Below are 25,522 nucleotides of genomic sequence, written 5' to 3'. Positions count from 1 at the left end.
TATTACTTATACTGCATTTTGTTATGTTTTGTTGTTGTTGTGTGCCTTTAAGTCGTTTCCAACCTATGGCAACCCTAAGGTGAACCTATCCTGGGGATTTTCTTGGCAGTTTTCTTCAGAGGGGGGTTGCCATTGCCGTCCTCTAAGGCTGAGAGAGTGTGACTTGCCCAAGGTCCCCCAGTGGGTTTGCATGGCTGATTACATACTGAACTGTGCTTTTCTGATGAACGTATTTTCATTAAAATGTCTTGTTGGCTTGCAATATACTTGTAGCACTCTAAGCAAGACATGCACTTAAAATTGTGCTTTACCACCAACAAAAGCCTTGACTAGATCTGCATTTAAATCATTCCTCGCATTTGTGCTGAAATTAAGGAGGGGGAAACCCTTTCAAGATTTGCATTATGTCCTCAAGCAGCCCATTGCCTAATGCGTTTGTTGTCCTTTTCCCCTCTGAGAAACAAACACACCAGGAGCTCTGGGTGTGAGTCTTGTCTGCTACTTCTACTCCTAGGGAAAACCTTGAGAAGGATCCAACCTATCCCCATATTTGCAGCGAGGATAGGCTGCTAAATAGGCAAATTTTTCAAAGGGGAAGAGCAAGCATGGTATTACTCAATGGGCCCCTTAGCCTTGCTCAGAATGGAGGGCATTTTGGAATTCCTCCTGGACAGAAGGTTGAAATGTAGGATGCATCCTGGAAAAGGAGGATGTCTGGACACCCTGGAACCAGCATGTCCATCTCCCACCACCTGCAACATAACATTGTCTTCAGGTTATTCACTTACCAACACAGATCCTGTAGTTCTGGAGCCACAGGAATAACACTGGCACCATCTTCAAATGATGGAGACCCATCTCAGCAGTACTTCTTCTAAATGCCCTTCCAGTTTGGCGCCTACACCTGCTCTGAGTATTGGAAGAGTAGAGATGGTGCTGCTCGAAATCCTTGGCTTTTCACTCACTTCTTACAGTTTTCCGGTTGAACAGAGAGAGGGTGGAGTGCCCATAGTTGGTTTCTCTTTTCGCTTTTGATAATGAATGAAACGCATTGTATGTTTTCAAAGAATAGATCACGCAGGGATAAACCCAAGTCCAGGCATGCCATGGACAATGGCAGAGATTGCCTAACAGCACCAATAACAATAACAACTCATCATGAATGGAGAGAGAGACACGGTTTGAGTGTTGGGCTATGACTCTGGAGAGCAGGGTTCAAATCCCTGCTCAGCCATGGATACCCAATGGGTGACCTTGGGTGAGTCACACACTCTCAGCCTCAGAAAACCTTGTGATGCTTTCGCCGAAAGTCAGAAATGACTTGAAGGCACACAGCAACAATAATTAATGACCATATATTTCCAGGTGCCTATTACAAAATTTTTAAAAACAGAAAATATTCTAGAACGGGGGGAGGAATTGCAGCCCATGGGTGGTATCACCCCATTTCTTTCACCCCCACGTCCCCCCAAATCTCTCTGCTCTTTCTCAGAAAAATAGGGGGGGGGGGTTAGTTGAAGCATCACCCATAAGCTGCTCAAAAATCTGCACTGATCAATCTTTTCCATCTAAATAAGACCCTCAAATGTACTTAAACTGTTGAAGGTCACTCCAAACCTAACCAACCTTCTTCCCATAACTGCAACTCACCCGCAGACCCACACTGTGTGATTATAGCAGTTTGATACCACTTGCCAAGAAAATCTCATGATGGGTTTGCCTTAGAGTCATCATAAGCTGGAAATGATTTGGAGGCACACAATAACAACAAACACAGTAGCCCCTTCCAGCACAGGCAGAGTCCCTATTCCCTGATCTGTCTTTCGACTGACCACCAAGATCACCTCTGCTTACTGTCTCTCATATTTCCCGGTCCCTAGCCATTGTCCAGATGGGCATCAGAAACATCTGATGCACCTTGGTCCCAATGCAGAAGGGTCATTTTGCTGGCTCCCCTTCATAGCAGCAGCCCCTTCTAAATATAGACTATGGAGTTTATCACACGGGAGGAATTTCTCTTAATTTCGAATGAAAAGAAAGTGGGGCAGAATGCATTTACGTGAATTCACTAGTTCAGCGAATTTATGTGAATTTAAATTGCGTTCAAACTGACTCCCCATTGCCCAAAAATAGCTTGCCATTGCCCGAAATTGCGTGTGATCACCTCTCACGCAATAACGTGAAAACCCATGATTGCGTTCATATTGCCATTGGATTATACTTCCAATTTCCCTTGTCTGATAACGTCATTGAGAAACTGCTCAGTTCCTGCAGATGTAAGCCTGCTCATGTAGACATATGTCCCAAACTGAATCCCAGCCTTCTGTCTGTCTTCCTCCATGATTGCCTTAACTATGCAAATCAACAAATACTTCTTAATGTTCGGTCTATAACCCGGTGCAGATCCACCATCGTACTGAGGTGGAAAATGCCAGCTGCCACTGAGTGCATGGTGAAAGAAGTTTTTTATTTAAAATAAAAGATTTGTCATCCCAAAAAGAAATGTGTATATTTGGGGGAATCTGTTTTTGCTTCAATGTTTCTCCAGTCTTTATGGAAAATCAGGAAAAACACCAAGAACATCAGGTGTTTTTCCTGATTATCCACAGACACTAAAGAGGTATTGAAGCAAAAAGGACTCCTCAAAATTCACAGATTTTGGGGGGAAGGGATGGGTTGTTGTTATTGTTGTTGTGTGGCGTAATGGTTTGAGATCAGTGGAGCCCAGAGTTCAAATCTCCACTTGGCCATGGAAACCCATTGGGTGACCTTGGGCAAATCACACTCTTTCAGCCTCAGAGGATGGCAATGGCAAACCCCTTCTGAACAAAACTTGCTGAGAAAAGCCCATTCTCTGAAGATGCCAGCCATAGATGCTGGTGAAACATCAGGAACAAACTCTTCTAGAATATGGCCACATCGCCTGAAAAACCCACAAAAATCCCATGATAGGTTTAGGGTCTTAGGGTCGCCGTAAGTTGGAAATGACTTGAAGGTGTGCAACAACAACAGACTCAGAGGATGTTATCAGACAAGGGAAATTGGAAGTATAATCCAATGGCAATCCAAACGCAATCATGGGGTTTAATGTTATTGTGTGATAGACTACCACACGCAATTTTGGGCAATGGGAAGTCAGTCCGAACGCAGTCATGGTGTTTCATGTTATTGTGTGAGAGGTGATCACATGCAATTTTGGGCAATGGCAAGCTATTTTCAGGCAATGGGAAGTCAGTTTGAATGCAATTCGAATTCATGTAAATTCGCTGAATGCATTCTGGCCCCACTTTCTTTTCATTCGAAATTAAGAGGAATTCCTCCCGTGTGATAAACTCCAGAGAAACCTGTGAATTTTGACTTTTGGCTTCAGTCTCTCTCCAATGTCTGTGCAGAATCTGGGAAAACCCCAACAACAATGAAATGAGACAGATGTATATCGCAGACCATCACAGCTGAAAGTGACCATCAGCCTGAAAACACATGCGAAACCCTGTCCTTTTGGATCTGAAAACAGCTGCCTATTTCCAGGAGCTCTCAAGGAAACAAGTGGGTTAACCTCCTCCTAGAAAGTAAAATGGCAAACCCCCCATCTCCCAATTTCCTTCTAGGCATCAGACCCCTGATTTTGAAATGGCTGTCTAGGTTACAGCGTGTTCTTAGCACAGCTTCATCAGGCTGTTAAATTAATGAGGGAGAGCAATGCTGGGATTTCCCCTGCTGGGCTTTGTTTTGAGAAACCTCACTTCCTCCATGCCCCTTTCCTATTCAAGCGCATGAAGCTAATCTCTTTCGGTAAGACACCGTACTCCTTCCAAGTTCCTCATTCCGCGGATGGACATCATTGTTACCCACTTAAGTGAACTGACAAATAACCTTTCCTGTCACTCAGTCCATTTTCAATAGCATTAACTGAAAAGTCATCTTTAGAAAATGATGTTTTTGAATGCTGGAATCCTGCTGGTGTCATACACCTAATGTATGTTCCTTTACACATACGTGGTTGTACTTTTTTTAGCTGTTATGCAAGATTTATTTGTTTCACCCCTTCACAAATGGAGTTCCATCACGTGCAAACTTTTCACATGCAGTTGCTCATTCTTGGATGGTGCATAATTTATTTATTTCTTTTATTTAATTCACATCCCCTGTTTCTTCTTGCACAGGGCCCAAGGCTCTTGGTAAATGAAGACACTGACTTTTAGTACAGTGTACAGTTGGCCCTCCATATTTGCAGCTTTGACTTTTGTGGATTTGATTACTTGCATTTTAGATTCATATGTTCTCTCTAGGAATCTCTAGGTCCTCCAGTGCAACTCTGCCAGACGCTGACCATAGAGTTGTGCTGGAGAACCTAGAAGTTCCTATAGAAAACACTTCTCTAGGCATTTGTAGGTCCTCCAGCATGATTCTATGATCAGCTTCTGGCAGATGTTGACCATAGAGTTGCACTGGAGGATCTGGAGATTCCTAGAGAAGTGTTCTCTCAGGTAAAGAGAATATTGTTTTTTATTTGTGGCTTTTCCACATCCATGGGGGTCCTTCACCCGTAACTCCAGCAAATGTGGAGGGACCAATGTACTCACATATAGATCTAAAACATTAGTAATATTAATAATAATAAAGTGTATTTATATATCTTCTTTCCAAGGATCAAGGTGGTTTACAACATTGCTAAAAACAAGTAAAACTGCAAATTTAAAATTACAATTCAATTAAAACACCTTCACGAAACACAGCAATAGATCTAACCAATAAAATTCAGTATCAACATATGACTTCCTATACATGCTCAGAATGAAGTTTCATCTTAAAGCAGATCAGGGGGATAGGCTCGCTGGAAGACATCCGTCTTAAGTGCCTTCTTGAAGGCGTCCAAGGTGGTAATAAGACAGATCTCCTCCGGCAAGCCATTCCACAATTTGGGAGCCATAGAAGTAAATGCCCTGTGGGAAGTAGATCTTAATCTAGTCTCTTTAAGAGATTTTGGACTTCAGCTCCCAGAAGCCTCAGTCATGTTGGCCAATAGTCTGGGATTCTGGGAACTGATGTCCAAAATCCCTTAAAGGGCACAGTTTGGGGACTACTGCTCTCATTCTTTGACATTTTCTGCTAGTATTATGGTGTCATCTTAGGTATATCTTAGAGTGTTGATCTTCCTTTCTCCTATCTTCACTTCTCCTTCTTCTGAGTTTAAACCTGCTCTTTGTGTGATATTTTCTGCACAGAAGTTGAACAAATAAAGTGATAAAATGCAGGCCCTTTCTTTGCCTGACCTCTTTGCCAATTGGGAACCTTTCTGTCTCTCCATATTCTATTCTAAGGCTGCATCCGCACTGCAGAAACAATCCGGTTTGACGTCGGTTCAGGTGCCACGGCTCAATGCTATGGAATCCTGGGTTCTGTCATTTTGTGAGACTTTTCGCCTTCTCTGTCAGAGAGCTCCAGAGCCACAACAAACTACACTTCCCAGAATCCCACATCATTGACCCATGGCCATTAAAGTGTTGTTGTTGTTGTTGTTGTTGTTGTTATCCCACCCTTCTCCCAGGGCTGGGACTCAGGGTGGCTTACAACATTAAAAAAAACCCAATCACCCCATATAGTTAAAAACATACAAAAAATAGTGCGGTGGGCCCTTGGTATCCACTGGGATTTGGTTCCAGGACCCTCCATTGATAACAAAATCCGTGGATGCTCAAGTCCCATTAAATACAATGCCATAGCAAAATGGTGCCTCTTATATAAAATGGAAAATCAAGGTTTGCTATTTGGGATTTATACTTTTTTTATATATTTTCAAGTTGTGGATGCTTGAATCTGTGGATAAAAAAATCCATGGACAATGAGGGCCAACTGTGTATTAAAACAAAATTAAATTACAACAATGATTGAAACAAATTCCATGCTAAAATCAAATACACTTGTCCCTCCACATTCACTGGGGTTAGGGACACAGGACCCCCATGAATATGGACAAACCACAAATAACAAAACACCATATTTTTACCTAAGAGGACGCCTCTCCAGGAATCTCTAGGTCCTCCAGTGCAACTCTGTGGTCAACATTTGCTAGACATTGACCATAGAATTGCTCTGGAGGAGCTCTGAATGCCCAGCAGAGTCTTCTCTCTAGCAGGGACATAGCCAGGATTTTAGGAAGGCGGGGGTCCAGACTAAGTGCCACCATTATATTGGGGCTTCGGTGTGGCATTTTCTAACGGAAGGGGAGGGGGGGTCCGGACCCCAAGAACCCCCCCCCCTTGGCTATGTCCCTGTCTCTAGGAATCTCTAGGTTCTCCAGTGCAATTTTTGGTTAAAGTAGAACAGAGTTTCTCTGGAGGACCTAGAGATTCCTAGAGAGAACATATTAATAAAATTCGTGAATAATCAAATCCACAAACATCAAAGCCACAAATATGGAGGGATGAGTGTAACTAAAACAAAGTAGCGTCAAACGGGGTTACTGCTGAAGTCTGGACGCAGCCTAACAGAGGTCCAAAGCATGCCGCAGAATATAATCCACTTTGGTACTGCTTTCACTGTCCTGGCTAAGGAATCCTGGGATTTGTAGTTTTGTGAGACATGTGTTAGTCTTCTCTGTCAGAGAGCTCTGGTGTCTGAATAAACTACAGTTCCAACTTCCAAGCATTGAGCCAGGGCAGCTAAAGCGGTCTCAATCTGGGTTATTTCTGCAGTGTGCCTGGGTTTGGGATCAGAGTGAGTGGCTTCCTGCCCATCTGCCCAATGCTCCCATTCTATTGGTGGAGGAGAGGCCAGGGAGGCGGGGCTGCAGCTCCAGCAGAGAGTAAACAAGTGACGTCACACAGAGAGCGAGTGGCAACAATGTTGTAACGTTCCATCCGCTCCTGGCTGCTCCATTCACAAAAACAGTAACACTGTAACAGCCCTGCAGCTTATCGCGCGACGGTTCCGCAGCATCCTGCAGTGCGGACAGTATCAAAACTGGAAATCCTGCAGAATGCACCTCCAGGGAGCTGTGCTTCCTCCAGGGCTGGGGAAGGCAGGCCCAGATCCCCAAAGCCCAGCCTCTTTCCCCGCCCTGGAGCCGCCTCTGGGTTGTGTAAGCCGGGCCTGGCTTAGGCGGAGGGACCATCTGGACCACCGGTGAGTGGCTTCTCTGCCCTGATCTGCCCCTAAGAGTTCACCCCTTTCCTCCCCATCCCTGCTTTGGTGGGTTGGATGGTTCTTCTTCCGTGCCTACCTTGCAGGACTGTTGTGCCAAGGCAGAGATTATAAAACTGGGGGGAGGAAGGGGGTTCATAGAATCCTAGAGTTAGAGGAGACCCCAAGGGCCATCCAGTCCAACTTTATTCTGCCACGCAGGAACTCACAATCCAAGCAGACTCCCTGTGTCAGATGGTCATTCAACCTCTTTTTGAAAACTTCTATGGCATGGCATGTTCTTTGTGTGTGTGTGGCAACCATCAAGCCCTATGAGAAGAGACTTGGGAGCTGGGGATGTTTGGCCTGGAGAAGAGATGATTAAGGCCGCGGGTGATATGATGAGAGCCCTGTTTAAATATTGGAAGGGATGTCATATTGAGGAGAGAGCAAGCTTGTTTTCTGCTGCTCCAGAGAACAGGACCAGGAACAATAATAATGGATGCATGCTCCAGGAAAAGAGAGAAGCAGGCCATACATCAACAGGTGACTTGGAGGCTTGCAAATACACACATAAACTTTCCCTAAAGGCGCCTGATCCCGTCTGATCTCGGAAACTAAGCAGGGTCAGCCCTGGTTAGTACAAGGGTGGGAGACCACCCAGGAGGAGCAGGTGCTGTAGGCCCTATTTCAGGAGAAAGAACTGGCAAAACCACCTCTGAGGATTCCTGGCTTAAGAAAACCCTTCTTGGGATCTCCATTGGGACAGGCGACTCTAAGGCATAAATAAGGACACTTCAATACATTTGGATGCAGTTATTTATATATTTAGTTTTATCTTTTTCATTTAATATTGTAACAATTTAATTCCCTTTTAATGTACCTTTTTCTATATTTTTAATTACTGGTATACTGGGTTTTTTTAAATGTTGTGAAGCTGGTCTGAGTCCCATTTCTGAGAAAAGAGCAGAATACTACTACTACTACTAATAATAATAATAATAAATACCCTAAAGACACCACCAGCTCCTATCTGATCTTGGAAGCTAAGTAGGATCAGCTAAGTAGAGTTAGCTGATTCTGGCCTACCTTACAGGACTGTTGTACAAAGGCAGATCCTATAAGATGGGGTCCTGAGGGGATTTTCTCACTTCTGAATGTCTTTTCTTTTAGGATAAACGTGGGTCTCCATTGGGGAGTATTTGTCTTGCAGAGGCCCAGATAACTTGCAGTGATTCCCAAACATCAATCCTCCAGGTTTTTGGACTTCAACTCCCAGAAGCCCCAGCCAGTTAGGCCAACAATTAGGAATTCTGGGTCTTGGTTAAAACATCAGGAGGACCAACGTTTGGGAACCACTAAAGGACCCCCGTGGATGCCAAAATCCAAAAATCCGTGGATGCTCAAGGCCCATTAAATACCATGGCATAGTAAAATGGTGTGCCTTGTATGAAATAGCAAGATCAAGCTTTGCTTTTTGGCATTTATATATTTTTAAAATTATTTTCAAGCTGTGGATGCTTGAATCCATGGATAAAAAAACCCGTGGATATGGAGGGCTGACTATAAATTCAATATTTATTTCAATGCATGTGTAAATATGACACATACAAAAGTTTCGGGGGGAAAGGAAGGATTAGGGTCTCCAAGTCACACACTCCCTTGAGCAATGCCTGAGAACCACTGCGCTAATTTATACAAAGGTTTTGAAGAAACAAAAGGGATCTGCTGTCAATCTTTATTTTCAGCTTGCTGTATTTCTCTTACCTCTTTTGCTTTCCTGTTCAGGTTTTCCTTTTTCTGGAACCAATCTTCCTTTGTAAATCTCACCTTGTCGGTTGCATAAGGAGTTTTACTCGCCCGTTGCATAATTGCCCTCCACTCCGCTGCATAGCTCTGCCCTGCTTTGCCTGAGAAATGAGGATACCCAGCTGCTTCTGTCTGGGGATGTGCCTTAATTTTAAGGAAGAGGTCATCTGTGGCCTTCTCTATTTTTCTTCAGCTGCCCCCAAATTGTGGAATGACCTGTTGGAAGAGATTCGGCAGCTGGGTACAATGTCTGTGTTTAAAAGAGCATCAACGACCAGTCTCTCCCGGCAGGCTTATCCCAATGATTTTTAAACTGTGAATTAAAGTCCCATGGGCTCTTTATGGGTTATTTAGTTACAGTCGGCCCTCCATATCCACAGATTTATTTATCCACATATAAAAGCAAACCTTGATTTTTCCATGTTATATAAGAGACATCGTTTTACTATCCATTGTATTTAATGGGACTTGAGCATCCACGGATTTTGGTATCCATGGGGATTCTTGGAAACAAACCCCAGCGGATACCAAGGCCCACTGTATTTATTTATCACAAAGCCATATATTTGACCACTGTGGAGGGCTTTGGCTGAAATGTGTCCTGATAAAAAGTATTTTCCCCCAGGTTTTAAAGGGTGTTCGGAGTGCAGGGACTCCTAACACTAATGGTTTAGGTGACCAATTTTTTTCCAGACACTGTAAGCCACCTCAATCCTGCAGGAGAGTGGGATAAAAATAATAAATTATTATTATTATTATTAGTATTATTATTATTTGTTGGGTTCAGTGGCCATGAAATAGGTCTCATATAGACAGCATTTTTGTCATCCCTGAACTAAATGAACCTTTGGTCTAATCCAGCAGAGAATCTTCTGTGTTTTATTCCAGGTAGTCTCCAATCTGCTCCCAAGAAGGTTTGCCAGCATTTTGGTTTATTTCGGTGCCTTCCGGGGACCTTGCGGACTGCAGACTCTCTTGGGAGCAACAGCAGCCATGTCTCAGAAGAGAAAGAAGCGGAAGCCACCTGGATCAGCAGAGTCTGAAAATGAAGCAGCAGAAGACGGAGCCACATCCATCAGGTCAGAAAATGGTGGGAAAGTAGCACAGGTGGCCTCAAACATACCATATGAGGAGGGGGAGAAGAAGAAGAAGGTGATGAAGACCGACACGGGTGCTGGAGGTGGAGACTTGGCAGAGGCATTGAGAGAGGTCCGCCTCAAAACAGCATCCTCCGTCGCGGAGTTCAAATATAACAAGAAACGGGTCCGCCTGGTCTCAGAAAATTCAGATCTCAAGGAAGGAGCTCAGGGAATCCTGTACTGGATGTCGCGGGATCAGAGAGTACAAGGTAAGAACTGGCCCTTAGCCTAAGTTGCAAGCCAGAACTTGGACAAAGAATATTTTTGGATTACAACTCCCAGAATCCTCCATCCAAGATCTGGGTTGCAGCCTATCTTGGCTTAATTTTTTGGTGGTTGTTGTGTGCCAAGTCATTTCTAATTTATGGCGATCCTAATGCAAACCTACCTATCATGGGGTTTCCTTGACAAGTTTCTTCAGAAGGGGCTTGCTATTGTCTGAGTCTGAGAGAGTGTGACTTGTCCAAGGTCACCCAGTGGGTTTCACAGCCGAATGGGTATTGAACCCTGGTCTCCAGAGTCGCAGGCCAGTGCTCAAACCACTACACCACACTGGCTCTGGCTTAATTTAGGAGAGCCTAATTTTCTTTCTTGTCCATTGGAACAGGGCAAGTGAGCAAGCCAGCGGCAACTATCTGCTCCTTATGATTATAGAATCCTAGAACTGGAAGAGAGCCCATGGGCCACCCAGTCCACCCCCATTCTGCCATGCAGGAATACACAATCCAAGCACTCCCTGTGACAGATGGCCATCCAGCCTCTCTGAAAACCTATAAAGAAGGAGACTCCACTGCACTTCAAGGCAAGTCACTCTTTCTTGGCTTCAGGATCGCAATGGTAAACCCCCTCCGAAGAAACCTGCCAAAAAAACTGCCATGATAGATTCGCCTTATGGTTGCCATAAGCTGGAAATGACTTGAAGGCACACAACAACACTTTCCTAATTAGGGTTGCTAGAGCGAAAGCTGGAGATGATTCCTGTACCTTTAATGGTTATGCAGAACAGGACATTTCAGTAGAGGTTGCTAGCTATCTAGTTGTGTGACAAGCAACACCTGGTGAAATTCCCTCTTCTACAGAACTATTAAAGGTATAGGACTCCTCTCCAGTTTTCAGTCTGGCAACTTAAAACTAGGATGTGTGACAGTTCTGAGCATCACATGAAATTTCCAGAGAGCCTGGAATTGCAACCAGTTCCTCCCCAGAACACTGGCTGGCACTTTTTTGCTAGGACATACCTTCATATAAGCCCCGTCACCAGCCCCGCATGGAAGGCATTTATATGCTCTGACTCACTGGAGGAACTTTGCTCCCACAGATCTGGCTGTACAGATTTGTAGAGGCCCAATTCTGAAATATTTGATGTGGGACTCTTGGAACCACTGCCTTCCTGTTGCAGATCTGTTGTCTGATGCTTTCCTATTTGTCTTCTCAGATAACTGGGCCTTTCTGTATGCCCAGCGCCTGGCCTTAAAGCAGAAGCTCCCACTGCATGTCTGCTTCTGCCTGGTGCCCAAATTCCTGGATGCCACCATTCGCCATTTTGGGTTCATGCTCAGAGGCCTCAAGGAAGTGGCCAAGGTACTGGTGGGTGCGCATGGGAGGGCAGGAAAGAAGGTGGGAATCATACGAAAGCATTCAGTTAACAAATCCCTAGCTTCAGTGTTGGCTGCATCTGCACTGCAAAAATAATCCAGTTTGACACCACTTTAACTGCCATGGCCCAATGCTATGAAACCCTGACAACTGTAGTTTGTTCTGGCATTAGAGATCTGTGACAGAGTGGTTTGAGTGATGGGTTATGACCCTAGAGACCAGGGTTTGATCCCCAGCTTGGCCATGAAACCTACTAGATGACCTTGAGCAATCACATGCTCTCAGCCTCAGAGAAAGGCAATACTAGCAAACCACCTCTGAATAAATCTTGCCAAGAAAACCCCATGATACATTCACCTAAGGGTCACTATAAGGTGGAAATGACTTTAAGGCACACAACAACAAATAGCCAGTGTAAGCCTATTTTGTATGAAACCCAATACCCAGGGAGATGAATCCCAGTGTCACCATCTGATGGAATGTCCTGTGTTTCATTTCCTTCTTTCCAGGAATGCCAGGAGCTCAACATCCCCTTCCACTTGCTCATCGGTTTTGCTAAAGACAGTCTGCCTAACTTTGTGACGGAGCATGGCATTGGTGGGGTGGTGACGGACTTTTCCCCGCTTCGTGTTCCTATGCAGTGGGTGCAAGATGTCCGAGACAGACTGCCATCCGATGTGCCCTTTGTCCAGGTGGGGATTCTACAAAGGTTGGTCAGTGCGGGAGCGGGAACTCTGGATGGTTACTACACTTTTTTCTGGCAAAATAGATGTTAACGTTCCTCTGTCTGGATTCCTGGGTAGATAGTGTAGGACAGCTTCACTGTTCATTTCAGTTATTCAGAGACATAGCTGTGTTAGTCTTATTAGACCTTTGGGGCTAATTGCGCAAAAGAAGTTGTAGCATAAGCTTTTGTATACAGTCGCCCCTCCAAGTCCGCAGTCTAGAAATCCATGGACTTGAAAATCTGCGGAGGAGCAGCCACCATTGACTTTAATGGGGTGTGTGCCCATGGAACTCGCAGGGGGGTCTGGAATGGATGCTTTGCGAATTCCAAGGGCAACTGTACTTGATTTAAATCCTCAGATGCATGGTATGGGTGGATACCCAGGAAAGACCTTTATCATCAGACTGTATGAATAGCCATACAAATGCAAAACTTGTGGGTATCGTGATTAGGTGATGTCTTCAGTTTTAACAATGGTTGTTAAGGGACAAAGTCAGGAGGAAGGATGTTGCCTAAGGCCAGGGTGAGTGGATGACCACGTGAATGGTGAAGGGAGTTTTAGAAAGTGGTGTATGCAAGCTGGGAACCAGCAAGGAGATATGTTAAACTGGCTAAGAGTAATTATAACATGTAAAACATGCAGGGGGAGCTGTGTTGGTCATTTAATAAATATAAACAAAAATCCATCAGTGATAACTTTATTGGCCAACCAAAATGCATAATATACTTGTTGCAAGCTTTCGAAGCTCCCTTCCACAAGCAAACATGCCCAAGTGCAGCTCCTGTCTTTCGCATATAGGCTCTCTTATATTAAATGCTTGGGACCGGAAGTATTAAGGATTTCAGAGATGGGACCCAAGTCCTTACACCTTATACATGTAGCCTTAAAGTAACTTTGTACATAATGGTGCGGTACAGACTGCCCCAAAGGGGCGGCCTGCCAGCGGCCTAATTCCCTCTGGAGGGAAGCCACAGCCACCAAACCACGCAGCTTCCCTCTGGAGTAAAAAGAACTCAGAAAAAATGGGTTCTTTTTGCGCTGCATGGCGGACGTCATGAGTGCACCTATGGAGCACTCACGATGTAAGCAACACACTGTGCCATCTGGACGCTACGTGGCATTTACGTCACAATGGTGGCGCCCACATACACGGGATGCCGCCATTGTTACGCCACCACTCTGTACTAGGGTTAGGGACCATGTGGTTGCCGCACAGTCCCTATTGCTAGTATCGCCACTGCCACGCCACAAAGGGCCCGTCTGTATTGGGCCAATATTTTTAATAATTTTGTGTGTGAACAGTGTACAGTGAACGCAAAGGTGTCCCTATCTCAGCCACGCATCTGGACACTTTTGGATTTTGGAATATTTGGGATTTCATAGTTCTAGATAAGGGAGACTCAATCTGTCCCTTGTTCATTTACATTTCTGTTCTCCAGGTTGATGCCCACAATATTGTTCCCTGCTGGGTGGCCTCAGAAAAGCAGGAATATGGGGCAAGGACGATACGGCGGAAGATTCATGACCGACTGGCAGAGTTCCTTACCGAATTCCCTCCTGCCATCAGGCACCCTCACCCGGCTGCATTCCAGGCAAAGGTAATAACTAGTATTGGATGGTGAGGGATCTTCAGTATTCAGAAGTCATTGGCCCTCTAATTTTAGGGACTACAATTCCCATGTTTTATTACCATTGGCCATGCTGACTTGGTCTTCTGGGAACTCAAGCCAAATCATTTGGCAGTTCAGAGGTTCCTCACCCCACATCCTAGCCACAACCAGAAACAAAATGTGATAAAATTACCAGGAGTGCCTTTGTGAAGTTGGGGGTATTAACTAGTTTTATAATATATGTGCCACAAAATCATTGTCAACCCACTGTCAGTGGACTGGTATTTGTGGATATATTCCAGTTCTGGTGTTTCTCTTTCCAATCTCCCTTTTAAGGTTCCCCCCGAAAGATGTCTGTTCTGACATCTGAAATGGAATGCCCAGGAAGACTGGTGTGTTCTGCGACTGGTTTTGGTGTATTCCCTAAATGTCCGATTTATGTCTGTTTATGCTCTGGCACAGAGAATGGCCTGTTTACCCAATGTAGAGTTCTAAAGGACATAATTGACAAAGGATGGCATACACAGAGGTCGAACAACTGAAAATGCAGATTGAGTCTCACTCATCCAAAATGCGTGGAGCCAGAAGTGTTTTGAATTTTGAATTTTATTTTATTTTATTTGGATTTTGGAATATTTGCATATACATAAGGAGATATTTCAGAGATGGGGTCTGAGTCTAAACATGAAATTAAATATGTTTCATATACAGATATACCCTGAAGGTAATTTTATACTCAATAGTTTAAATAATTTTGTGCATGAAACAAAGTTGGTGATCACTGAACCATCAGAAAGCAAAGGTGTCACTATCCCAGGAGGCTCAGCCTGTACCTATGATGATATGGGTGATGTGATTAGATCCTGTGATGATATTTTCCAAGTAGATTTCTGTGTTCAGTGTGACGGCATTCCAGAATATACTTGTCCCACAGTCCTGTTCCTGGCTGTTCATTGCTTTTCCTTTCACTGATCCTCTAGCCTATCGATTGGGATGCCTGCTATGCCAGCCTGCAGGTGGACCACTCAGTGAAAGAGGTGGCATGGGCAAAGCCAGGCACAGCAGCTGGTCTAATGGTGTTGGAAGAGTTCATCAAGGAGCGGCTGAAGTTCTTTGGTACGGACCGAAACAACCCCAACCGGGCAGCTCTCAGCAACCTCTCGCCCTGGTTCCATTTTGGTGAGTGAGGAGTTCTCTGAAAGAGACTTCTAAAGTCTGAGTTTAACTGGCTTTTTGGAACAGTGGGATGGAGTCAGGAACAGCAATGGTCACAAGCTCCCAGAGGACAGGATCAAAATTCAAAATGACCTGAATAGACTAGAAAGCTGAGCCAAAGCTAACAAAATGAAATTCAACACAGAGAAATGTAAGGTACTGCACTTAGGGCAGAAAAATGAAATGCACAGAAACAGGATGGGGGACACCTGGCTGAACGAGAGACTTATCCATGTGAAAGGGATCTAGGAGTCCAAGGAGACCACAAGTTGAACATGAGTCAACAGTGCGATGTGGCAGCTAACAAGGCCAATGCGATTTTAGGCTGCATCAATAGAAGTATAGTGTCTAGATCAAGAGAAGTAATAGTGCCACTCTATTCTGCTCTGGTCAGGCCCCACCTGGAATATTGTGTCCAGTTCTGGGCTCCACAATTCAGAAAGGACATTGAGAAACTGGAGAGTGTCCAAAGGAGGGCGACTAAAATGGTGAAAGGTCTGGAAACCATGCCCTACGAGGAACGACTTAGGGAGCTGGGGATGTTTAGCCTGGAGAAAAGAAGGTTAAGAGGTGATATGATAGCACTGTTTAAATATTTGAAGGGATGTCATGTTGAGGAGGGAGCAAGCTTATTTTTTGCTGCTGCAGAGAACAGGACCCAATGGAGCAATGGATACAAGCTACAGAAAGAGATTCCACTTCAACATTAGGAAGAACTTCCTGACAGTAAGGACTGTTCAACAGTGGAACACACTCCCTCAATGGAGAGTGGTGGAGTCTCCTTCTTTGGAGGTCTTTAGCTGGAGCCACTGATGAATTGTTTATTCTCTAGAGTTTGGAAGCTCTGTTTTTTGCACTGGTGGTGCAGTGGTTAAATGCTGGTTACTGCAGCCACAAAGGTTGCGAATTCGATCCCAGGGATCCAAGGTTGACTCAGCCTTCCATCCTTTCATAGGTCAGTAAAATGAGTACCCAGCTGGTTGGGGGCAATTGGCTTACAAATTGTAAACCGCTTAGAGAGTTCACTATTAAGCAGTACAGAAATGCAAATGCTATCGCTATTGCTATTTTTAGAAGTGTTACCTTTTTTTTACTACAACACTCACAAACCCACAGCAGAAAATTTTCTGACATTTCCTGCCTGGTAGAAAATTCAGGCATCTGAACTAATGGTTAACTGTGTTGGCTTTATCGCTGAGTAGAGTTAGACAGCTGCTTCAGACAAGATTTGGGGGCTGGCGGGAAAGGGCCACACTATGCCTATGCCCCTCTATAATCTTTTTTTAAAAATTGAGAAAAATAAAACCCATTGTCCCCTATGGCTTCTAGGAGGTATAGGAGGACATTTCACCTTCTTTAAAGGACTTCCCTCCCAGCCTGTTACAATTTCTGGACTATTTCCTGGCTTAAATAAACCTTCTCTTAGGCCAGGCTTAAATAAGCTCTGTCTTGGTCTGTCTATTTGTGTGGTGAACTTGTTCACTACCCATATTGCCCAGATGGCATAGGGGTTAAGTTTTGAAAAATAAATATAGTGTACTGATGGACCCTTCTGGGCCTCTGTGTGTGGCTTGCAGTCCACACTTGGCTTTGCTTCTGGTTCCCATGTTGCGCCATCTTGCATCTCATCCCTCATCTCTCCCACAGGTCAGATTTCTGTCCAGCGTGCCATTTTGGAGGTACGCAAACACCGCAGTCGGTACAAAGAATCTGTGGAAGGCTTTATTGAAGAAGCTGTAGTCCGAAGGGAGCTGGCGGACAACTTCTGCTACTACAACCAAAACTATGACAAGGTTGAAGGTAATGGGACCGGCTGCTTTTGCCTTCCTATAGTAGCTTTAAGATAGAGAATAGTAGGCAGTCACCCTCACAGTGGGCAAATAGAACAATCCCTTGGCACATAAAACAAAAGGCTGGCTTCCTGTTCATGAACTGTGGGTGCATAAAAGCCCCATTGAGAGTGACTGGACATTTTTGCCTGGTGTGGAAGTCCATTTTCAGTTGAAGGTTTCAGAAGCAGCATTTAGCATGCAGTGCCATTGCACATGTGATACCATTGTACTTTGCATGGCCATGGAGCATTGCACACATTCATTTCACATTTCCACATTCATTGACACAGTGTTGCAATTCACTAATCATCACACTGTTCCATGAATATCAAGTTACACTCCACATCTTTGATGTACAATCTCAGCTGAAATTACTTCTTATAGTGCTGGCCACATAGCCCGAAAAACCCACAAAAAACTATGGATGCCGGCCATGAAAGCCTTCGACTTTACATCTGGTAGTGCTGTTGCTATACTGTACATTAGGGATAAGTATTGGCCACAAGATTTGAAACAGTCCCATTTGAGGCCATTTGATTTAACATGGATGTGAGTTATATGGGGAATATTTGTGTTAGAGAGACAAGTTGCACCTGGGAGCTGTTACATAAGAAGTCCTGGATGCAATGTCAGAAAAGTATATCCACTCATTATGCAATGTCAGAAAAGTATATCCATTGGGGTGATCCTGGCTTCACTAGCATAAAGTCCCAAGAGGATTCCAACCATTAATTATTTTCCCTCTTTTAAGACCATGGCTGTGTCACAGTTCTCTGTTTGGTTAAACCATGTGAAACTGTCTGTTACCTTTCAAAGGGGCTTACGACTGGGCCAAGACCACCTTGAAACTTCATGCCAAAGACAAGAGACCTCACCTGTACACGCTGAAACACTTGGAGGAAGGAAAAACACACGACCTGCTCTGGAATGCTGCACAGGTATCCACAACGCCAAAGAATTAGGGGGTGGGTGGGTCCCATGGTGAGCATGTGTTGGTTGGGGATTTGTGGACCATGTGGGTTCTGTGTTTGGAGATGTGCATCTCTTCTCAGGCACTGTTGGACTACATCTCCCACCACTCTCTGCTAATATGGCTGGTGTAATGATTGACATGGTAGCCCAATAAATATGGAGAGTGATAGATTGCCAGATAGGGGAGTTTGTTGGTTTTTTTTAATTTTATTTGTATATATATGTGCACATGTGTATGGATATAGTGGGTTCTCCGGATCCACAAATTCCACCAACCATGGATTGAGCATCCCATATTAAATGGCAGCAACATGAACGCATGCGTACTTAAGTGTCCATGTTTTGTGTTTTTGTTGCTGCCCTCGAGTCGATCTCGACTCATGGCGACCCTATGGATGAGAAATCTCCAAGACCTACTATCCTCCCCTGCTCTGCTTCATTCCTGCATCCCCATAAAACCCATTGTGACCTCCTTCATAGAGTCCATCCATCTAGTGTGTGACCTTCCTCTCTTTCTGCTTCCCTCCACCTTTCCCAGCATTATTGTCTTTTCCAATGAGTCCTTCCTTCTCATGATGTGGCCAAAGTATGACATTTTGGTCATCTTGGCTTCCAGGGAGGTTTCTGGCTTGATCTGCTCTAGGACTCATTTGTTTCTCTTCTTGGCTGTCTACAGAATCCTCAGCACTTCTTCTCCTTGTTCATGTTGCTGCCATTCAATAATGTAGGATTTGAACATACGAGGTTTTTCATATCTGTACAGGTCCTGGAACCAAACCCAAATGGATACAACAATGTGTCTCCCACATTTCCCCCAGCATGGGACCCACAGTGGCTTAGAAATAAACCTGCTAACAAAAAGGTTGAAATACAATTAAATAAGTTATCATGTTTAAATCCCATTACACTAAATTGTAAAATCATTTTTAAAAAGAGCATACACCCCATAAAAAGACTCGTTGCAGCCAGTTATTTAATTTTTCAAAATATGTTTTGTTCAACAGCATAATAGCAACTAAAATAATTAAGAAGATAACACAAGTGTCTACACAATTACTTATACCCTTAATATAATACAGATTTTTATTTATAATGTTGAGTTCTCTAAACAGTAGAAACTTTGTGTGTTAGTATTAAATTTAAAAAATAAAAACATTTCTTTATAGTACTTGTCATTCATTTAGTTTAATCTGATTACAACTTCTCAGCGAGCCTTACTGAGTTTTTGTGAAAATGTATTCATTTTCCATTTTAGTAACTGTATAATAATCATTGCTATTTTCTACTAATAGATGGTCTTCTGTTCTCTGATATCCAAGTCCTCTATTTCAGTTCTTTCTTTACTTAAGAGGAATTTCTTTTAATAGATGCTTTCCAAATTAGGCCACATAATTTTCCAATAGTTTTTAACTCATGACCATTCTTCCTCAAGTTTTTAAAGCGATTTGTTTTTCAGCCAATAAGTAATTTGATCCATTTCCATCATGTTCGCTAATTTTACTAGCCATTTGTTAGATTGATCCAAAATGGAAAAGTACCACTTCATACAACACCTAGTTAACTGGTGTGAATCCATGTTGTAGAATGTGGTGATAGTCCAGAGGTAGCAAATAACTAATTGTCCATTGCAAGTTGACTTGTAAGTAAGACTAACTACGTTGGGGATCTTGGAACTGTAACTGTACCTAATTACTTTTTTAAAGGAGAAGTGTTATCAACAGCTGCTAGTTCCCTTAGCCAAAAGGAATCTTTTCCTTCAGAAGCAGAGTATCTTGCTCCGCTTGTGGGCTTTAGGGAACCAACTCACTGCTTAGTGGCAGAAACAGGATGATGGGTTAGATGGACCCTCAGTCTGAGTCAGGAACTTCTTCTTGCGTCCTTGCATGATTATCGTAGCACAGACTGGTTGAAGATACTCTTATGTGGCCACACGTTTCTCCAGGAGAATTTCCTATTATTGTAATTCAATACCCCTCCAACCTCTTCAGCTCCAGATGGTTCACGAGGGGAAGATGCATGGCTTCCTGCGGATGTACTGGGCCAAGAAAATCCTGGAGTGGACCAGTTCTCCAGAAGAGGCCTTGAAATTCAGCATCTACCTCAATGACCGCTACGAACTGGATGGCAGGGACCCCAATGGTTATGTGGGTAAGCAATGGTGTAATGCAGTGGTTCCCAATCTTTGCTCCTCCAGGTTTTTTGGACTTCAACCATCAGATGCCCCAGCTAGCTTGGCCAACAGTCAGGAAGTCTGGGAACTGAAATCCAAAAGGTCTGGAGGACCAAAGGCTGGGAACCACTGGCATAGTGCTTTGAGTGTTGGACTATGTCTATGGAGACCAGAGTTCAAATCCATGGAAATTCACAAGGTGACTTTGAGCAAGTCACACTGTCTCAGTCTTGGAGGAAGGCAATGGAATACCAGTTGAAGTATAGTGCCTAGAATCATAGTTGGAAGGGCCCACAAGGGCCATCCAGTCTAACCCCCCTGCCATGCAGGAACTCTCAGTCAAAGCATACCCAACACAAGGGGTGTAATAGTGCCACTCTATTCTTCTTTGGTCAGGCCTCACCTGGAATAATCCTGTGTCCAGTTCTGGGCACCACAATTCAAAAAGGATGCTTACAAGTTGGAGCATGCCCAAAGGAAGGCAGCTCAATTGGTGAAGTGTCTAGAAACCATGCCTTATGAGGAGAGACTTAGGGAACTGGGGTTAACCTGGAGAAGAAAAGGTTAAGAGGTAATATGAAAGCCCTGTATAAGTATTTGCAGGGATGTCATATTGAGGATGGAGCAAGCTTGTTTTCAGCTGCTCCAGAGAATAGGACGTGGAGCAATGGATTTAAACTACAGGAAAAGAGATTCCATCTTAACATTAGGAGAGACTTCCTGACAGTAAGAGCTATTTAACAGTGGAATAGGCTGCTACCTCGGAGGGCGGTGGAGTCTTCTTTGGAGCTTTTTAAACAGGTTTTAGCCTGTTTAACTGGCTGGCTAACTGTTGGGGTGCTTTGATTGTGAGTTCCTGCTTGACAAAATGGGGTTGGACTGGATGGCCTTTAGGGTCTCTTCCAACTCTGCAGTTCTGTGATTTTAATGGAAAAGGTATGTATGAGCCTCAGGTCTGTGTGTGATCTACCTCACCCACACATCAGGGACCTGTGCAGTCTTGCCTGTCAGAATCAGTTCATCCGCCGAGTGAAGTAGGTGTGTATGCTCCAGATAGTAATGGGGTGGTTTGAGAGAGGAAGATTTAGCTTCTCAACTGAGCTTTGCCAGAAAATGGCAGAAAATGCTACAGTTCAACCGGCATAAAATCTTGTGTTGCATGTTAACTGATTAGGAATAAGGTCCCATGTAGGGCCTGGAGTTGCTTCATAGAATCATAGAATCATAGAGTTGGAAGAGACCACAAGGGCCATCCAGGCCAACACCATTCTGCCATGCAGGAAATCCAGATCAAAGCATCCCCGAAAGATGGCCATCCAGCCTCTAAGGAAGGAGACTCCACTACACTCCAAGGGAGTTTGTTCCACTGTCAAACAGCCCTTACTGTCAGGAAGTTCTTCCTAATGTTGAGGTGGAATCTCTTTTCCTGGAGCTTGCATCTATTGTTCTGGGTCCTGTTCTCTGGAGCAGCAGAAAACAAGCTTGCTCCCTCCTCAATATGACATCCTTTCAAATATTTAAACAGGGCTATCATATCACCTCTTAACCTTCTCTTCTCCAGGCTAAACATCCCCAGCTCTCTGAGTTGTTCCTCATAGGGCAAGGTTCCCAGACCTTTCACCATTTTAGTCGCCCTCCTCTGGACACGCTCCAGTTTCTCAATGTCCTTTCTGAATTGTGGTGCCCAGAACTGGACACAATATTCCAGGTGGGGCCTGACCAGAGCAGAATACAGTGGCACTATTACTTCTCTTGATCTAGACACTATACTTTTATTGATGCAGCCTAGAATTGCATTGGCCGTTTTAGCTGCCGCATCACACTGTTGATTCATGTTCAACTTATGGTGTACTTGGACTCCTAGATCTCTTTCACATGTACTTTCATTCAGCAATGTGTCTCCCATCCTATATCTGTGCATTTCATTTTTCTGCCCTAAGTGCAGTACCTTACATTTCTCTGTGTTGAATTTCATTTTGTTAGCTTTGGCCCAGCTTTCTAGTCTATTCAGGTCATTTTGGATCTTGATCCTGTCCTCTGGAGTATTAACTATTCCTCCTAATTTGTTGTCATCTGCAAATTTGATAAGTATGCCCCCAATTCTGTCATCCAGGTCATTGATAAAGATGTTGAATAACACTGGGCCCAGGACAGAGCCCTGTGGGACCCCACTGGCCACTTTGCTCCAGGATGAAAAGAAGCCATTGCTGACCATCCTTTGGGTTCGGCCGGTCAACCAATTACAGATCCATTTAACAGTTCCTTTGTCTAGCCCACATTTTACAAGCTTGTTTGCAAGAATATCATGGGAAACCTTGTCAAAGGCCTTACTGAAATCAAGATATACTATATCCACAGCATTCCTTTCATCTACCAAGCTGGTAATTTTATCAAAGAAAGAGATTAGATTTGTCTGGCATGACTTGTTTCTCTGAAACCCATGTTGACTTTTTGTGATTATGGCATTGCCTTCTAGATGTTCACAGACTCTCTGTTTAATGATCTGCTCCAGAATCTTTCCTGGGATTGATGTCAGACTGACTGGACGATAATTGTTGGGATCCTCTTTTTTCCCCTTTTTGAAGATGGGGACAACGTTTGCCCTCCTCCAGTCTGCTGGGATTTCTCCTGTTTTCCAGGAGTTTTCAAAGATTATTGCCAATGGCTCCGATATTACATTTGCCAGTTCTTTTAATACTCTTGGGTGTAGTTCATCTGGTCTTCCTGGTACACACACTCACACTGATTCAGGATTAAGCAGACTTTTATAACCATAGGGGCTAGAAACTTCCACTGGTTTAGTTTTGTTTTGTTTTGGAAAAAAATACCATACTTCTCAGGGAACTGAATTCGGCACCCAGCCCCTCAGTCTGCATTGTTTTTCTTTGTAGGATGTATACAGCCATGTTCCTAACCCCAGTGGCTCTTCAATTTTGGGAAGCAAAATTAATTTTAGGATAGGGTTGGGAGCTTTTGTCGTTCCAGCACCACATAGCTTGGCCAATGAGAAGGGATTGTGGAATTTGTAGTGCAAAATACCGGGTGGCCTGAAGTCTCCTAGCTGTTCGGAGAAAACAGAGAATTGAAAAAGGCTTTTCTTAGGAGTCCTGGAAAACCTGGAGAGTCAGCATAGTGCAGTGGTTTCAGTGTTGGACTAGGACTCTGGGAGACCTGGGTTCAAATCCATGCTGAGCCATGGAAACTTACTGGGTGATCTTGGGCATGTAACAGTCTCTCAGCCTCAAAGGAGAGCACCACCAAATCTCCTCTCAACAAATCTTTCCAAGAAAACCCTATGCTACTATTCTTTAGGGTTGTCATCAATCTTTCACACTACAAGGCTATTGCACTGTAACTGTCTTGGGTCCATATTGCAAAAGCCTGGGATCTGTAGTTTGATGAAGCTTTCTAGATGAGCATTCTGAGTATCTGAGAAAAGTGCAAATCTCAGGATCCCATAAGATGGAGCCACATACAAGTGGGATCAAACTGCTATAATTATGTAGTCTGAGAGACCCCTTTGTAATCCTGAATAGGCTAGTTGATCTAAAGGCATGCAAGGAAGCCCCTCGCAGCTGTTAAGAATCTGGTGTCCCCCATTCACTTGCATGCCCCTGTGGGCCATCTGCATTCTTCTTGACCACATCTTTCCCAGCATAAGAGAAAGATAGAGACTAATCCCCCGTGCTTTTGTTTTGCCTCCTCCAGGATGCATGTGGTCCATTTGCGGGATCCATGACCAAGGATGGGCTGAACGGGCCGTCTTCGGCAAGATCCGCTACATGAATTATGCCGGCTGCAAGAGGAAATTCGACGTCGGCCAGTTTGAACGCAAATATAGCCCTCGCAAATTTGCCCAGTAGCGGCAAGCAGAAGTCCAAACTGGAAACACAGCTTGGGAGGGAGGAGTATTTTGGCTCTGACAGGAAGGGAAAACTAGCTCTTCTCCAAAGAGTATGATTTATTTCTCTGCTACTGCTGCAACGCAATTCATTGTGCCTTGGGTGGTCAGTGTCTAGATCCATTTGTAGTAGGAAATAATTCCTTCTCAAGATTCTCTGCTTGTCTGAGCTGCTGTTAGGATTACTTGTCAGATAGGTTAGAGAACATCAGGTCTTGGGCCAGATGCAGCTTTCTGGCTTTCTCTGTTGATTCCCAAACTTGTCTTCCAGATGTTTGAGACCTCAGCTCCCAGAAGCCCTAGCCAGCTTGGCTAACAGTCAGGACTTCTAGGAGCTGAAGTCCAAAATATCTGGTGAGTCAAAGTTTGGGAACCATTGCTCTAGATGGTCTGAGATTGGTTGTTGGTTTTATGGAATGGAAGCAGAACTTGGAATATAACTCCCAGACCACCAGCCTGGCCCAAAAAATAGCTTTTTGGTAGCCTGGATCTGGAGCAAATTTCATTTGCCTTTCTGAAGCATCAAAATTTGAGATGCTTTAAGAAGCTTCCTTCTAAGGATACAGGGGAAAGTAGTCTACGTGTTACAAAAAAACAGCTTGCTTACTTACTGTTTTCAGATTTCAAAAACTCAGGGTTGGTAGACTTTTAATGTTCTGTCCTCTGCGAGCCAACATACAAGGGCTTTTGATTCAGGTGGTGGCAGAAGCAACAGTTTGGGAGTGACTGTTACACAACTGTAGCGCATGGCGTTTTCTAAGTTTGCTTTAGTAAAAAAAGAAAGAAAATGCAATTGTAAACTCTTATTTTTGAGATGTGATGCTTTAAATAATTGTGGTGGGAGAATGTAGCCTTCATTTTAAGACAAGGGTAGGGGACTGGTCCAGGGGCCTCAAGAATGCCAAAAAAATCAGATGAAAGTGGAAGTGGCTGGAAATTACAACTGGTTTTGTACAATGGGACTAAGGAGTTTATCACACTGGGGTTAACTTCGGCATCAAAGAGAGATTAAAGCGCATTTAAAGAATTCTGCAAATAAAGTGAAAATGGCAAGTAATTGTGCGAATGATTATCACACGCAATTCCACAAATAAAGTGATATCGGAAATGCATTGTCGCTGAAATCCCGAAAGTAAAAAGATGCACGTTAATGCTTCTTTGTGACCACTTTAATGGCGTGTGAAATTGTTTCGCGTAATTACAGTGGAGCCTCCGCATACGCGGTCTTTTTATAGGCGGCTTTGAGCATAGGCGCTCAAAGCCGCCAGCGCACGCGGGGCGGAAGGGGCGGCGCGTCCCATTCAATTGAATGGGCGCGTGCACCCATTGCGCCTCGTGCGCCGCTGCGCACGAGCCCCATTGGAAACAATGGGGCTCGAGCATAGGCAGATTTTTTTATACGCGGAGGGATCCGGAACGGATCCCCCG

General features: G+C 44.1%; 1 protein-coding gene across 4 annotated transcripts; it reads left to right on the top strand.

Annotated features, from left to right (window-relative positions):
• The first annotated feature begins 3,397 nt into the window (after positions 1-3,397).
• On the top strand, positions 3,398-25,163 carry LOC149317901 (deoxyribodipyrimidine photo-lyase-like). Of its 4 annotated transcripts, none has more exons than XM_089508640.1 (10): positions 3,398-3,546; positions 9,820-10,279; positions 11,506-11,651; positions 12,176-12,358; positions 13,834-13,992; positions 14,985-15,183; positions 16,867-17,019; positions 17,868-17,989; positions 20,012-20,171; positions 23,902-25,163. In XM_089508640.1, the coding sequence occupies exons 1-10, from the start codon at positions 3,481-3,483 to the stop codon at positions 24,054-24,056; spliced, it is 1,803 nt and encodes a 600-aa protein (XP_089364766.1). In that variant the 5' UTR covers positions 3,398-3,480; the 3' UTR covers positions 24,057-25,163. The 4 variants fall into 4 exon arrangements, with proteins under 4 accessions (XP_089364766.1, XP_089364768.1, XP_089364767.1 ...); XM_089508641.1 differs by lacking the exon at positions 3,398-3,546 and adding an exon at positions 6,862-7,125; XM_089508643.1 differs by lacking the exon at positions 3,398-3,546 and adding an exon at positions 7,651-7,668.
• The last annotated feature ends 359 nt before the right edge of the window (positions 25,164-25,522 follow it).

Source organism: Sceloporus occidentalis, unplaced genomic scaffold (genome assembly GCF_023333645.1).
Source record: "Sceloporus occidentalis isolate IW3139 unplaced genomic scaffold, rSceOcc1.0.p SCAF_2, whole genome shotgun sequence".
Taxonomy (NCBI): domain Eukaryota; kingdom Metazoa; phylum Chordata; class Lepidosauria; order Squamata; family Phrynosomatidae; genus Sceloporus; species Sceloporus occidentalis.
The sequence above is the reverse complement of the archived record's forward strand: the minus strand, read 5'-3'. Positions and strand labels throughout refer to the sequence as shown.